This window comes from Tenebrio molitor, chromosome 4 (genome assembly GCF_963966145.1).
Source record: "Tenebrio molitor chromosome 4, icTenMoli1.1, whole genome shotgun sequence".
NCBI classification, from domain to species: domain Eukaryota; kingdom Metazoa; phylum Arthropoda; class Insecta; order Coleoptera; family Tenebrionidae; genus Tenebrio; species Tenebrio molitor.
Genome location: NC_091049.1, coordinates 7,218,568 through 7,234,632, shown reverse-complemented (window position 1 = coordinate 7,234,632; position 16,065 = coordinate 7,218,568). Strand labels below are relative to the sequence as shown.

The following is a 16,065-nucleotide window of genomic DNA, read 5'->3' as shown; positions in this document are numbered from 1 at the left end:
CATTCTAACGCAACGCATTTTGATAGCTTTTCACCTGGTGCTCGTCACTTGTTTCAAAAGTTAGTGTGATTTTTTTTTATGTGAAGTTATACTTGTGATACATTGTTGTTTTCAAAATTAAAATCTCTATCAAAATTACTAAAAAAAAGTATGTAATCCCATTTGAAAAAAAATATTTTGACACTTTAGTCTTAAAGCCCTTGGAGCTATATGTGAATTTATTAAGCCGTTTTGTAGCCTATTAACAACCATTTAATTTGGTGTATAAATAATTAAAATCCTCCGATAAATAAGGAAGCTATGGACTCGTCTTTTTTTTGTGGGGGACAGCCTGTATAACCCGGCACGCGTATTTAGTCGTCGTCTATCGATGTAGGGATTGTAGCAGTCCAAAAACAGTAATTGTAAAATTTTGAGTATGTAAATTTTTTGTATTTTTGTTAAAATTTACCTATTTTAAATGCTTTCTTCGTCATCTTCATTCTCATATACCTAAACAAGAAACATTGTTGTGACATTTTTTGCAAGAACAATCTGCAGCATTTTAAGCCTTCCTTCATGCACATACATTTATTATTTTGGCATCATTGGTCTGTCCAAAAAATGTTCATCAGTTTTCTAATGTCATTAGGTATGGGATCCATTGTAGCTAAAACAGGTTCTAAAATGCCCTTATTTAGATTGGGAGATTTTAAATTGTATTAAATTAACCCAACACTACAAAACGCACTAGAATACATAAGTTCATGACAAAAATGTTATAAACTGCTTGAAGGATATATTTCAAATTTTACGTGCGTTAGCTACTTCTTGCTCTACGTAGAATTTAATGAATTTTATGTCAACCAATCTCTCGCTGGACAAACTATACATGACTACACAACGATATACGTAATTGATCAATGCATCTAAAATTTGGGTGAAGTATGTAGGTACATAATAATTATTATTTTTTAATGTTAATACCTTAGCACATGTTGACCAAAAGCATCATCTGTTGGTGGCAATTTTTTAGCAGACTTATTGGAGGTTGTAGTCAGTTTATACCTCAGTTGGTTTAATATGTTAATGGTCTCAGTTTTATTTTTTTAAAAAGCCAGTGCGAATTTAGTAGAAATTTTAACAGCCTCGGTCATAGTCATCGAGTTTAACTTCCCTAACTCTTTAAATGTTTTCAGAAGGACATTGTATGCTGATTTTTTTTTGCCGATTTTAAAACGTTAAAAAATGCATGGCTGGTAACACTTCATTTTCAAGTAGGTACATATGTGCACTAAAAAACCCATAGGTCAATCTTTTGACATACTTAAAATGAGCATATTTTGCAAAAGAACAGGAAGTAAAAAAAGAGAGAAATGAACTGCAATTCAAACTAGTATAAAAATAATACTTTTTGATATTGATTTACTTTGAAGATATTTTTTTAACATTTTTTATAGGAACAGGAGAATCGACGAGAAATAATATTTTGCTTTTTTTTAATGGTATTGCTTATCTATTCTTCTTAAATTAAAAAAAAAACAATTAAACAATAAATGTATGTGCATGAAGGAAGGCTTAAGATCCTGGAGTGATTGTTCTTGCAAAAAATGTCAGAACAATGTTTCTTGTTTGTATGAGGATGAATATGACGAAGAAGAAAGCATTTAAAGTAGGTAAATTTTAGCAAAAATACAAAAAAATTACCTACTCAAAATTTTACAATTATTGTTTTTAGACTGCTACAATCCGTACATCGATAGACGACTAAATACGCGTGCAGGGTTATATCTGCCTGCCAGGAGCCGCCCGGCGCGTTCGCTCGTCGAATAAAAAAAATATTTTCTCAAAAAGTATACGGGCTACTGACTTAATTCTTTTTTTAAAAACTTTTACAATATCCTAGTTACATTTGACTCGCTGCATGTGTATCGAAATTTTCAACATTTCACATAGGTCCCAGCAGAATGAAGTTTACGATGCGCATTTTTGATTAATCTAAATTTATTAATTATTTTTTTCAAAACTATCGATATTTGCGAAATTTCCGATTCACTATTGCAAGCGCTGTACTGTTTACTACAAATATACAGAAAATCATAATTATAGCTTCAATAGTTGAATTAACACAGCCTTAAATGTTACGAGAAACGTAGTTTTTCGGACTACACCTCAACTACGTATAAAGGCCGTTTTCAAAGTTCGGTCCTATTAAAAAAAGTTGTAGGTGACCATTCCTTATGCCCCAAAATGTTCTCCACAAGATAGTATAGGTTTCATTTAGTTATACCTTGGAATCACTAAAAGTCATAATTTCAGTCCGATTTTACTCCACTAGTAACCACTCGTGTCACTGACATAATTTCCCTCCACCAATTAATACTGTCAAAGTAACAGTCGTTACCTAGGGCAGCTTTCGTGTTAAAAATCGATCATTTCAGAGCTCTCGTGGAATTACAACCGATAATATATTGGCTTATTTTGGTTTAAGTACTTTAAGATCCAGACGCATTCAATTGCTTCTTTTTTAAAGTAATTAATTATATGATTACATGTTCGTCAATCTTAGGCTTATTTTTACTTTATGTGCCTCAATGTAATTTCAGAAGTGTAATCTGTTAGTTGTTCCTTATCATAGAACCAACTATGGGTTAAGGTCGCCTTTATCTAGAATCTGCAGGAATGTTAATTCACATTCTCATAATGTTGAATTTTATAGTATTAAATATAATAGTTTTAAAATTAGTTTAAGAAACGCTGTTTAGGGAGTTGTCACTCGTATCTATTGTTTTTGTTATGTTATTGAAGTTATTGTACCGAGCGATCATTTAAAAAATAAATCGAGTTTGCTTTGGAGCCTATGCTATAGCATGGGTTGCCATAGGTAACACGCCGACTCGATTTATTTTTTAATTGATCGCACCGTATTTGGTTTTTTCTTTATTTGTTCTCCACTGTTAAATGGTATTGTTTGCCGTTAATAAACCTATTTCATCATATACAAAACATCTTAAATCTATTTTTAGCGTGAAAGGAGTGGCAACAGCGCCGGAAGTCACAGCATCGAAATAATGTAATATATTGTAGGAGGTGAGAGCGATCGAATCATACAATCTATAATATTAGAGGAAATTGTTACCCCTCTTTAGAAACCTTTGTTACCGACTCTCCCCTTATGTGAAATTATGCTTTTAGTTCTTTATATGTGCATCAGGTGTAGTGGAGGCTTGAGCGCCCGCGAGTATAACGGAGGTCTTAGCGATGAAAATGTACCTATATATATATATATATCACTGTTAATGGTTAAAAAAATGGAAAAATCCCAATTAAAGAAATATTTTAAAATTAAGCCTCAACTTAAAAAAAGCAGATGATCATATTTCTAATTTTTATAGAGAAAAATTAAAAATATTTAGAAATTAAAAATTACTTTGGTATCTTCAGTAGTACGCTCTAAATTAAGCGATCTAAATTAATAAAAAATAAACAAACCAAAATAGAAAAAAAAAATCTATTTAAACCATAAAAATAAAAATTAATTATCCTAATACGAACAAACCGAAAGATTCTTCTAAATCCATAAAATTCTCTTCACCCACTATGATATTAAAAATAACCTTACCACGAACTAAAGGAACACCAGAAACTCCCAAAGTTGCCTAAAGCTAAATTCACAACACAGACTCATGCAGTTCTATTGTGTTTATAAAAATTGAAACGCTAAAAACACCATTAAAATTATTGTATTCATTTAACAACGGTAATACAATGGCAATACAAATAAAAAAAGACGTCTGTGCCATCAAAAGTCTATTCATGGCTGGTAACAGTTTCTGGAGGTGAATCGCCAATAGTGTAAGTCAGACTAACTTTCCCTTCTTTAGTCATATGCAAACCCATAAGAATTTTCTTTGTGACATTTTTGTAGTTGTTGAAGCTTGATTCATACTGTCGCGTTCTAATTTGAGAAAGAGCGGCTACTGATGATTTTAATTCCACAATCAAGCCCGCTTCATTCAAAATCATAAACAAATCAAGATGAGGAGGTCTTCCTTTAGGTTTTGTTCGGGAGATGCTTAGTTCACTGCGAACTATATAAAATTTAACATTATATGCCAAAACAAAGAGAATACAATGAAATTCGTCCTCGTTTTGGGGCATTATGGCTCCATCAAACAATTTAGAGACAGCCTTTGCATATTCTTTAAATACATTTTTGTCTTCTCTTGTTAGCACTGATTCTAATGCAACCAAATAACCCTCAATATTTTTACCTGAAAGCTGGTGTTTCTGTGAAAACAATCCTATATGATAACATTTTCCCCGCAACAACGTCCTAATTTCGTCATTTGGAATCCGAATGGTGATTGTTTCATTCTTAGTGCTAGTGCGTAAAACATTCAAGTATCCATTTTCGGTCAAAAATTGGAGGAAAAGATGTGCATGTGACATATCTATAGATTTAAGTTCTTGATGAATCAAGTTTTGTAAGGCAATTATGTTTTCTTTCGCAAATTTTTGAATGGCCTTTATTTCGATCTCTTCTCCATCAATAAGATCTTCAATCAATTCATGAATCAGATAATGTCCAAACAGATGTTTTAGGTAAGTGATGCTGCCCGAGTCAACCCAGTAATTTTCAAAGCATGGTTCCTTCATTCCGTGACTTGTGCTCAAATATTTTAAAACTGATAAACAGCTATAAATGGTAGAGTCATCTGAAGTCGTTAATTTATAACCATTGTACCACTTTTTTACGTCCTCATTATTAAAAGGAGCAAATTCTTCTTTTTCAAGCAGACTCTTCACTTCTGTATCTGTAAATCCAAAATAAGGAGCAAATCTAGGTTTTCTCAAAAACTGATAATACTGGATGTTGTTCGCGTCGCCAGATAAAACTTCTGCGACGCGGACACATGCATTTATTAAGCCTTTCTTGATATGTTCGTTGTTTTTGAACGTAATGGACATGATGCGACCGATAACTTCGACGGTTTCGTCCAGAACATCATTCTTTGAAGTTGAATATCGGAACATGATGTACATGATAGGAGAATCGAATTCATCGATTAATACATAAACGGGTTTATTATGGTACACATGTAAACAGTGAGATAAGAGCTTCAATCCATTAATCACCTCATCTTCATCAAGATTTTTGTAATTATTCCAATAATTCTCATATATTTTAATAGGGCCCAGAACCTCCAATTTCGTATCTGACCAAGAATATTTTCCATCGATCTTTTTTATAAGATACTGATGTTCATTAAATGCACAGTAAATGAGTTCCTTTAATGATTGAAGGAGTCCATCTGTAGTTCTAGCAGTGATATTTTTAAAGTCCACGTATATGACAGGATTCTCTTGGCAGTACATATCAAAAAAAAACCTTTCCTCTTTCCATATTTTTAACTGATTGTCTTGGAAGAGTTTTTTGTTCCCTGTTAGGAATTCTTTCACCATGTCCATGTTTGTTGATTTCCCAAAGCGGCGAGGCGCCAAAGCTACTATCACTTCTTCATCTGCTTCAAGAAAGTCTTTAATAAATAGCGTCTTATCCACAAAGGCAGCAACGTGTATGATTTCACTAAATGATTGTGTGGACAAATTACATATTTTCTTTGGTGATGTGCTCTGAAAAGATAAAAACATATATCACATAACTATGCAAGAACAGAAATGCTACATAAACAGGTATGAGACTACATTTATTAAACTTGCCTTTCTTTGTACCTCATTTGCACTTCCTCCTTCCATTCTTGCTCGTTTTTCTAGATGATAACTCATCGGCTAGAAACAATAAGAATAATGTAAAACAATCTGGAGACCTAAACATAAAAAAAAAATGTAGTTGGTTGCAGAAAAAACGGAAAATAAATTTTTTTATGGTGTGAACAAAATCTGATGACATTGACAGTTTTCAAAAAATTAATGTAATTTTTTTTTTTTTTACCCAAAATGCTTCATTTATCTGAAACAGACAGAGCTATCATCGCCGGCCATTTAGAAAATGATAGAAAAATTACGGATCTAGATGCAGAATTTGGAGTGGTAAAAAGTACAGTGACAAGAAATTCTAACCTCGCTGACCTGTCGCCAGTTTTACATTAACAAAATTTTAAGGAAAAACGTCAACATAGTTTTTGACATTTTCCGGTTTTTTTTTTGCAACCGACTGTATTATTTTTTTAATAAGCACAAGATCAGGGAAGTATGAAATAAAATCAACATTTATTAATGTCATGCCATTTTGGGCTTACATAAGTCCTAATATAAACTGTATAGTGTGGGTATAACAGCATAATACGTAATTTACATCAACACATGAACAAAAAAACGCCAAATAACAACAGACAAAAGCTTAACAATAAAAACACCTTTCCAGCATCCACAACCCCGGTGAAGCTTTTTCATATACTTGTATACATCAACGGTACTGAACATGGAATAATTAGAGTCCGCAATCTGGCTTATGAATAGATTACCTATCAATAATACAAATTTGAAACAAGCTTTAGGAATTGCTAATTCTCTTTATAATGAACTTTATCATTAATGAAATTGTTTTCACGTTTTCAACACAAGGAATTCTTCCTCAGAGAAAATTGGCTTAAAATCATAATTAAATTTAATATCATGACTTATATTACCTTTTGTCTTTACAAATAAAGTAAAAAACATGTTATTCATTTCATTTACTCCCTCATTACAATTATGTTTTTTTCTTATATTGTTTTTGCTTTTTTTTTTAGTAAATCATGCATAATTTCTCGATTTATTAAATTTGAATAATTATATTTTGTCGATCAAGTGATAAATTAGTCAAAATCGACAAAATGTATTAACTGCGAGTTTTGAAGATTTTTCCGATTGTGATTTCGTTTGTCAACATTTTAAAAATCATTAACCCTTTACCATACTAAACTAAACATAACAGAGTCGCCCAATCTATGGAAATTATTCCATCGGGTACTAATCTTTGTAACATCAATGGCACACTATATTTAATGATTAATATTTTTTTTTAAATAAATTTAAAAATGACCAATACTAAAGAGAACAAAATTGTAGTAGAATATTATACACCATTAAAAACAAGACAACCATCTGAACTACAACAATTTAATAGTTATTTATGTAACAAGTGTTGAAAACGATCCATTGCTTTACGAACGGTAATATGGTGCGAGACGCAGTCGAGCGCTGTATGATAGTGAGTAAAGCAATGGAGTTTTCACAAGAGTACCATACAATATTTTTTGTGCTGCCTTTTGTAATAAAACATATTTTTGAATCATTAACATAATAAATATTAAATAATAAATATTACATAAACAAAATTATGTTGGTATTCAATTTAGCACTAAATATGTCAAATGTCAATCTGTCAGTGCTCGAATTTCAAATTCAAACGCAACTTTATAGCTTGCAAGGTCACCAACCGAAATTTTTATTAAAAAAAAACCCAAAACTAAAATTATCACATTTTAGCATTTTTTAAATATTTACGGAGCACCTTTTGTTTTATAACATTAGAGACATAATTGTCTTTCAGTAAGACTTGATTTGCCACAATTAGTTTATTTTTTCTTGCCTTAGATTTCTTGTTTGTCCATTGCAGCACTAGAGTTTTTTCATTTCCATTGCCGCACGCTAATCGTCCACTTAAAATGCCAATTGCAACTACGGCAGCACAAAAAAATAGTTACAAATCTTTTACTCAAGATGAAAAATTAAATATACCAAAAAATATCAATGAAGTAACTCGACCGTAAATAAAAAACCAACAAAAACAGGTTTTTGCAGATCTAAAAATATTTCCAGAAATTCCCTAAATATGGGACTAAATTCAGTTGGATGTAAAACGAGAACAAAAGAGAACAAATCGGAACAATTGGGAACAAGAGAGAAAAAATAAAATAAAAAAATATTCGATAATGTAGAACATACAGCAGGTAGTCGTAAAAATATAAGTTTAGATGAAGAAGCAGATAAATTAATTAGTAAATCTTTAGAAACTTTTCAGTCATAAATGGACAAACTACAGTCCATTCCATTTAAGTATGCAGTGTAGAATAGCATAGGGACTATTTTCCCGTTGTTGATTGGTCAAAATGAGAGAAAAGTTTACACTAGGCAACGTTCGATTTTTGATACTACTGTCAAATTTTGATATTTGATAGATTTTTTGGTTATTAGTGTCAAATTGATCGAGTTTTTGTATCAAACGGATCATTAAACTACAATTTTTTTTATTAGAATACCACTGTCGTAAGTTCCTTTATGACTTTTTTTTTGTTAATTTTGCTTGGAATGTATGTTTTCAAATTTGCCGCGTTCGTTAGTGTGAAACGTTCTCCATTCGAAGCGACATCTACTGCATTCTTAAATGGAATGGACTGTAGTTTCATACATTCCCAACGATGAGAAAGAAAAATGGAAAAAAGATTTAAAACCTATTATTATTGAAATAGACAGATTAGAAGATGGAGCAAAAATAGTTGGTTTCAAACAAGAAGTTGTAGATAAATATATTGGAAGAAAAACAGCTAATTTATTCCTTGAACAATTAATTATGACTGACTGTGAACTAGAGTCCGCTAATAATAAAATAGATGAATTGGAATATAAATTAGATAACTACAATAATTACGATCCTAAAAAAACTAGCAGAATTAAGAAACAAAACAGTAGTAATACCATCAAACATCGATGATGTAAAGAAAAGAACTTTTAAAATACTTGAAAGACATACTAAAAATATGAGAGCAATAAATGAAAAGACTCAAAAATTGTAAATTAAATGGAAAGTACTGTATTCAAGAATTTAAATATATTCAATAAAGAATATCCAAAATTCCGAAAAAAGTTTTCAAGTCTTATTCAACAAGTTAATAAATTAAAAATCATTATTTTTGTTCTTATATGTATTATGGTAATTGTTATTATTGTTTTCTTAATTTATTACTTCAACACTAATAAAAAATAGCGATTTATTCAACAATTTCCATAAACTAATACGTGTCCATAAGCTAATGTATCTGTAGAATTAGGTAAAAGGTATCTTTTATCATCTTTCCAACTTAGAGACTTTTTCTTTACTTCTTCAGTAAATATATCATGTTTATGACTCCTGATCACTTTCTGTCTATGGAAGTATTCTTTTTGATTAAACAAGCAATTTTTGTAATCTTCAAAACTTATTTCTTTCTTCATTACTGCTTTCTTAATACCTTTTAATTTTTTCGAAACAGACGTTTCAGTTCTGTAACTGTACATTTTTGATTGAAGATTAGGAAAGCGAATTTTAAGGAAATCTAGTTTTGCCAAGGTTAATACGTTATTTCCATACATTTTAAATTGATTATGCATATTTTTAAATACTAATCGTTCAAAGTCATTACATATTTGATTTGCTTCTCACATCGTTCAATTTTTTTTTAAACATTTGCCATGCTTCTTGGTCATCGTTATGTAAGCGATACATTTAATTTATTACATTTTTTTTTTCATAAGAAATTATCCATAAACAGTGCGTGCTAAAACACACAGTCCCTGTTTAGGTAAAACTGTGAGAAGCCTCAGGATTCAAAAATATGTGTTGTATATGGAGGTGATCAATTTAATGATTATAAATATATTAATTAATTGTCGAAAAAAAAAATACTTCTAATAAAAGCGATCTAGTGCAATATGCGAGGCAATATGAGACCTACGTATTATAAAAAGTCTACATAAAATGAATGAAAAGCTAGATATCAACGTAGGTTCAAGAGAAAAGAGAGCAATTATATTAGAATTTAATATATATATATACAGGGTGGCCCAGAAAAAGTGTAGGAGCCGAGGATTGCAGATTCTTCTGCGAAGTATAATGGCGTATTTGAAAGAAAATAATTTCGATCTCAAATAGAATTTAAATGATTAACATTTTAAATTGGCCAATCGTGAGGGATTTTCTAATTAATTTCTTAGGTATAAGTTACGTTGCCAAGTTAAATGCAAAAATTGAAAGTTTGGGTTTCTTTGAAAAAATATCTGGTCAACTAGTCAAGTGTCAGTGTCACATAAATTGTCACGAGAAACGTCACTTGTATTTGTCCGTTATTATTTAGAGTGTTTTTTCCATTCTCGTGGTCTAAATGGTGTTGGTGAAAATGTTTGCTCCTAATGAATACCTTGAATTGGTAATTATGTACGGCGAATGCAATAGAAATGCCAATGAGGCAACGAGGCAGTATGCCATACGATTTCCCCAACGGAATCACCCTTCGTCAAATGCATTTCTGCGTTTGATCGCACGTGCTGGAACAACTGGATCTTTAATGCCGCAAAAAAAATGTCTTGTTGGCGTGCCACGTACAGCAAGAACACCTGAAGCGGAAGAAATGGTGCTAGTCTATTTTTTCCTGGTAGGCGCGTGCGTGCGCATCTCGGAAAGGTAGAATCACATAGCTAAGATTTTTAGCAGGATGCAGGAATTGTTAGTATTTTTGGTTGCATATTATCTAGGGGATCAGTATTTGTGGTTGCACATTAAAACCCATGTTTATGATTTAATTTTTGTATAATTTGTAAAATGTAAACAAAAAATTTTATGAATAAACTCGTGGAAAAATTGATAACAAATATTATATGTATGTACAACATTTTTTTATTATTATTTTATACATACAGGAGTTAAATTGGGTACAAAACAACTCGATACTTTTCGATTCAATCGTTAATTTAAAAAAAAAAAATTAAAACAAAATAATCATCACCGCACTTTTCACCTAAAAAAAAAAGTGACATCGACAAAAATTGACAGTTCATATGAAATTGGCAAAAATTTCATAACAACTACAATCATTTATAATAACCATGTATCTTGCAAGAGAAAAGGAAAAGGCTTAATTTTATACATATAGGCAGTGATTCTAGACTTCATTTCTGCTAACAAATCCACAACATGCTTATTATAAATTAGTTTGTGCATTTTTACCAACTGCAGTAACTCTGCTTTTACAAAGGTTTTATCAAAAACAATTTGTTTTGATTTTAACCAATTTTGAATATTTACTTTCTTCCAAGAGGAATTGGGTATTTTTTCTACTACTCAATGTTTACAGTTAATTGAAAACAATGTATGTAGTTACTTGAATTTTAATTCGTGTAAAACATTATAAAGCTTAGAACGACTGATGTTTGGAATTTCTTCATTGTTTTGCACTTCCCTGTACACAGCATCAATTGTAGGAATTCTGTTTGCAGAGAAAAATGAGTGCACTGTTTTTCAAATGAGATATTTTTGATGTTCATCCAATTGAATCATACATTTCCTATCAGGTTTCTTCGGTGCCTGTAATTGCCCACACTTCTTTTCTTCCGCCAAGTATCGTTGAATGTTTCTAAATCCACAACCTACAACACAAAGTAATTAAGCTGTGATACAACAAAAAAAAACTCAGAAATCAATACCAGTATAATCCAGTGGCGGCTCGCCAGGGTAGGCAAGGTAGGCGCCGCCTACCCGCCGTCCGAATCAAATTAAATTTTTTTATGGGTAATTACATATACATATTTAAAAAATATATCAATATATATTTATTCAAGTCTTTTTACTCTATTAAGCATAGGAAAGATATGCGTCGGAATAAAAAAATCTACACCTACCATAATTATAATTCCACAATCCAGAACGAGAACCCAGGCGACATTTAATTTACGCCTGAAAAACGAGTCAACCATAGCGCATTATCTCGCTCGCTCTACCCTATCCATATACAGGGTCTCTATAAATGATTGTCGGGTCCAGCCAGCCATGGAAACTTGTCAAATTTTGAATGTGCCGCTTTGTTCGGCAAATAATGAATGTCACATTTTCAGGTTAGGTTGTTGGCTTTTAAGCAGAGACAAGTTTCAACTGTGCTTTACTCTTGCTAACATTAATGTATTTATTATTTAATATCAACACCAACACGGGAACAATTATTGCCCCCATCGTACCGCCACACACTGTACAGGAATTGGTATGAGAACAAATCCAAACAGATACTCGTAAATATTGAGAACACCTTGTCCCCGTATACCACAATACAATACTTGATACTGCCTTTTTGTCTGCTTTAGTGCTTTCACATTTCTTGTTTTATGCTAGTGGTAAATGCGACCTAGACTGAATTGTCGAATATGGTATTGACTCCCATTTTTTCTTCCAATATAAATAACAGTGTTTTTCATAACAAATAAGCCTTACTAGTTTTTCAATAAAATCAAATGTATTCAACAACATAATTTACAACACTAAATAATGATAACAAATAGGTATTTTTTTATAAAATAGATTGAAAATGTCCCCCATTAACTTCTAAACACAATTCTTCATTTATTTTCAAAAATATTTTGCAGCATTTCTTAGTTAAGGGTACAGCAACACTGCTATCCACAGTTCCACACACCAATTTTCAAAACATGTAAAGGAGTCTACAAATTGGTGTGGATTCTCAGCACTCCAAATTATGAAATTGAGGTGATTTTCAAACTGATTACATTATTAAACACAACTTTGATAATCTGCAGGTTGGAGTTCTTGTACAACACTAATTTTATTATGATGCAGTTGTAGCCTATTTTTAATGATTTTGTGACAAGTGCTTCGTGGTACACCAGATTGTTGAGATAAACAGGCTATGGATATCTGTAGAGACTTTTCCACCATTTCTTTCAAATCCTCGAGTATTTCATCAGATACTGGTGGTCGTCCTAATGATTTACCCTTGTTAATTGTTCTGATTGTTAAAAATCTGTTCACAATTCGCTTAATGTGAGTTAACAATCATCTTGAATGTTGTTCAGATGTTTTGCTGGAATTCATTTTTACAAACAGATAATTCCCCATTACTAAACCTTCCATTTCGAAAGTAAAAAACAACAATGAACGTGTTCTGTTCAACAGAATAAACCATTGTAAAGAAAATAAAGCTAAAATAAAACATTAAAGCATAACCTCACAAATTTTGCCAGTGTATTTACCTGTAAAAGCGGACGTACATGCAATTTTTATTGAAAAATACAGATTTTTGGTGTATATTAACTGTGATTAACTGTGATAAAACGAATATAAGGAACCAAAACTCGACTGACAAGCGCAAACGAAACGTCATTCACTAATGTCAGAAGTGACCGTGAAAACGAATTAGAATTTGGCATCGGTTTCAAAAAAGCGGAACAGTAAAATTTTTTTCCAAGGCTGGCTTGACCAGACAATCATTTATAGAGACCCTGTAGAAAAATGTCTCGCTTCTGCCTTAAATTTCGCATATTATTCGACTCAAGCAGGCACGAGCTTCGGCTGCCTTTAGGATTTATCGGATCGACGAATGATTTTTTCCGTATTCGCGGGGCGTGAGGTAGGGGGATTGGTGTTCAGTCCAGTGTCGCTAAGGAAATGCCCATTGTTTTGACTTCGTTGTGTAGTTAAGTGAGTGGGTGCAAGGCAGGAATTCAGGAGGCAGGAGGGTAATAGGTATTTTTTTTCTATCCTTGGATAAGTTAAAGTTTTATTAGAGATGGATGTACCACACGATATTGTCTGCAGCCTTATGGAAAAACCTTTTTCGCAGCGCCGGAATGAGGAACGTTTTGAAATTGTTTCATTGGGCCGTCCCGTGCCAAACATTTCAATTTTATCTAGTGATAACAAACATGGTCAATCATTTTCGCGGTCATTTAAATATACGTGGTATACAAGCCATAAGTGGTTATGTGCCAGCATTTTTTAAAACTAAGTTATTTTGTTGGCCATGTTTACTTTTGACAAATTTGAGACAGAATATTTGGGTTTCGCGAGGATATTCAGATTTAAAAAATTTATCGGCTGCTGTAAAAAAACACGAGGCATCTAAAGACCATTTGCAGAACTGTTTAAGTTTAAAACGCCTCGAAAAAAATGCTCCCACAATTGGGGATGCATTAGAAGCGCATGGTGCTTTATCTATTAAATTATATAATGAAGAGGTAAGGAAAAATCAAATTTTGTTGACATATTTGATTGACGTAACCGTTACTTTGGCCGGTCGAGATGAATCCAATAATTCGTCAACACTGGCAATTTTAAAGAAATATTCAATCTTCTAATTAAACGTGACTCTGAAATTCAAGCACACATTAAAAAAATTGGGGGTGTTTTCACTGGGTTATCAAAGACTATTCAGAACGATTTGATAGAATGTGTTGCTGATTTTGATATTCAACGGATATTCTCGAAAAATCTCAATGCGCGCTGTCCATACGGTTTGTGAACAAACTAAGTCAAATAAAGGAGAGGTTTTTAGGATTTTTTGATGTCAGTGAAGACAGAACTGCCGATGCTCTATATACTCTTATTACAAATGTTTTGGCGCCATATGAATTTAAGAGCAAATTGGTGGCCCAGTGTTACGATGGGGCAAGTGTTATGGCTGGATCTTTGAACGGGTTACAAATGAAAATTAAAGGTGATGCTCCGAAAGCACTTTTTACTCATTGCTGTGCTCATCGTTTGAATTTAGTATTGCAGAACGGTTCAAAATGCATTCGAAATTGTCGTATATTTTTCGCCACCTTAACATCTATTCCTGCCTTCTTCAACCAGTCTGCTAAACGAACATTTGTTTTGGATTCAGTTATTGGCAAGAGAATTCCGAAAAGTTGTGAAACTCGGTGGGCTTCAAGGTCAAAAATAATACATATCGTTGATTCAGAGTGGAATAATTTAATAAGCGTATTTTCACGAATATTTGATGATCAAAGTTCTGGAGCAGAATCAATAAATGGTGCCCGAGGCTATTTAAAACATTTTCAAAATTTTGAATTTGCTTTTCTTACCGGTGTCTATAATGAAATTTTCAACATTACTGATGTGCTTTTTTCTATTTTACAACGTAAATGCTTAGATATAAATTATTGCCAACAAGAAATCGAAAATGCTTTAATGAGAATTAAAAAATTAAGAAATGAGGAAAATTTTATTGTTTTTTATCAAAAAGCACAGTCCAAATTATCATCAGTTATAGAACAGAACCCACCTAAGAGAATGAAAGTATCCAATAACAATATGGACCAGACCACTGTATGTAAAGCGCTATATTTTGAAATTCTTGATAATATTATAGTGCAAATAGAAGTTCGTTTCAAAGACTTGGCAGACTTAAAATATTTTGCTCTGGCTGATAGTTCCAAATTTCAAAGTTTTGCAAATAATTTTCCTCATCATTTAATAAATATTTTGTTTACACAGTACTCCTCTATATTTGACAAACAGAAATTAATTAACGAGTTAAGTGTAATTTATAACGATACACAATTTGAAAATTTAAAGGTTGTAGAGATATTGCAATCATTTACTCAAAATGAACTAATCGAAATATTTTCTGAAGCCTATAAGTTATTTGTTTTGATCGCTACGATTCCAGCTACTACAGCTAGTGTTGAGCGAAATTTTTCTTGCCTAAAGAGAATAAAAAGTTACAGCAGAAATTCCATGACGCAAAATAGACTCACTTCACTTTCTTTACTTTCAATTGAAAAAGAACTACTCTGCGAGCTTTACAAAAATGAAACTTTTTATGATGACATAATTCAAATTTTCTCTACAAGTAAAGACAGGCGCATTAACTGAAAATATAAAAAATAATCTGTCGACTGACATCTTTAAACAGGAGATTTGTTATTATTTTATTTTTTTATTTACTGTTTTTTATTCGTATAAGTATTTTGTTTAATAGAATTTTTAAATAATTTTAAGTTTTCAAGAATTTATTTTATTTACTGTTTTTTATTCGTATAAGTATTTTGTTTAATAGAATTTTTAAATAATTTTAAGTTTTCAAGAATTTATTTTAGTTATTAAGTGAGAATAGGGCTATTGGCGAATCACTCACTAAAAAAAATGATAACGCGCCGCGGTAATACCTCAAACTTAGGGTGGTGTGGAAATTTACCTTGCCGGAAAAATAAGTCAAAAAAGCAACGAAAGAAAATACATCTTATTCCGTTCTCTATTTATCACCAATAGATTATAAGTACTTAGTTTATACCTAGATTTTATAATATTTTGTCGCC

At 31.8% G+C, this 16,065-nt stretch overlaps 1 protein-coding gene and 2 long non-coding RNA genes across 10 annotated transcripts in view; 1 reads left to right on the top strand and 2 right to left on the bottom strand.

The window, feature by feature from the left end:
• LOC138128453 (uncharacterized) overlaps positions 1-16,065 on the top strand; it is a 131,200-nt gene that overhangs the window by 54,867 nt on the left and 60,268 nt on the right. The window lies entirely within an intron of this gene.
• The window catches only part of LOC138128425 (uncharacterized protein in vnfD 5'region-like), a 187,508-nt gene that overhangs the window by 146,883 nt on the left and 24,560 nt on the right, over positions 1-16,065 (bottom strand). For 2 of the 8 annotated variants that reach the window (XM_069044647.1, XM_069044641.1), the window contains 2 exons: positions 5,704-5,772; positions 3,707-5,616 (listed from right to left, as the gene is read on the bottom strand). The exons of 2 other annotated variants lie outside the window; for them this stretch is intronic. In XM_069044647.1, the coding sequence (XP_068900748.1) occupies positions 3,790-5,616; positions 5,704-5,769 (1,893 nt within the window). In that variant the 5' untranslated portion in view covers positions 5,770-5,772 and the 3' untranslated portion in view covers positions 3,707-3,789. Of the gene's footprint in view, positions 1-3,706; positions 5,617-5,703; positions 5,773-16,065 lie in introns of those variants that run through there. 4 more of the 8 variants (XM_069044649.1, XM_069044642.1, XM_069044640.1 and 1 more) reach the window with 3 other exon arrangements.
• LOC138128480 (uncharacterized) lies at positions 10,531-16,062 on the bottom strand. The gene is made up of 2 exons (XR_011158700.1): positions 11,443-16,062; positions 10,531-11,385 (listed from the first exon to the last, which is right to left on the bottom strand). It is a non-coding gene; the product is annotated as an uncharacterized lncRNA (long non-coding RNA).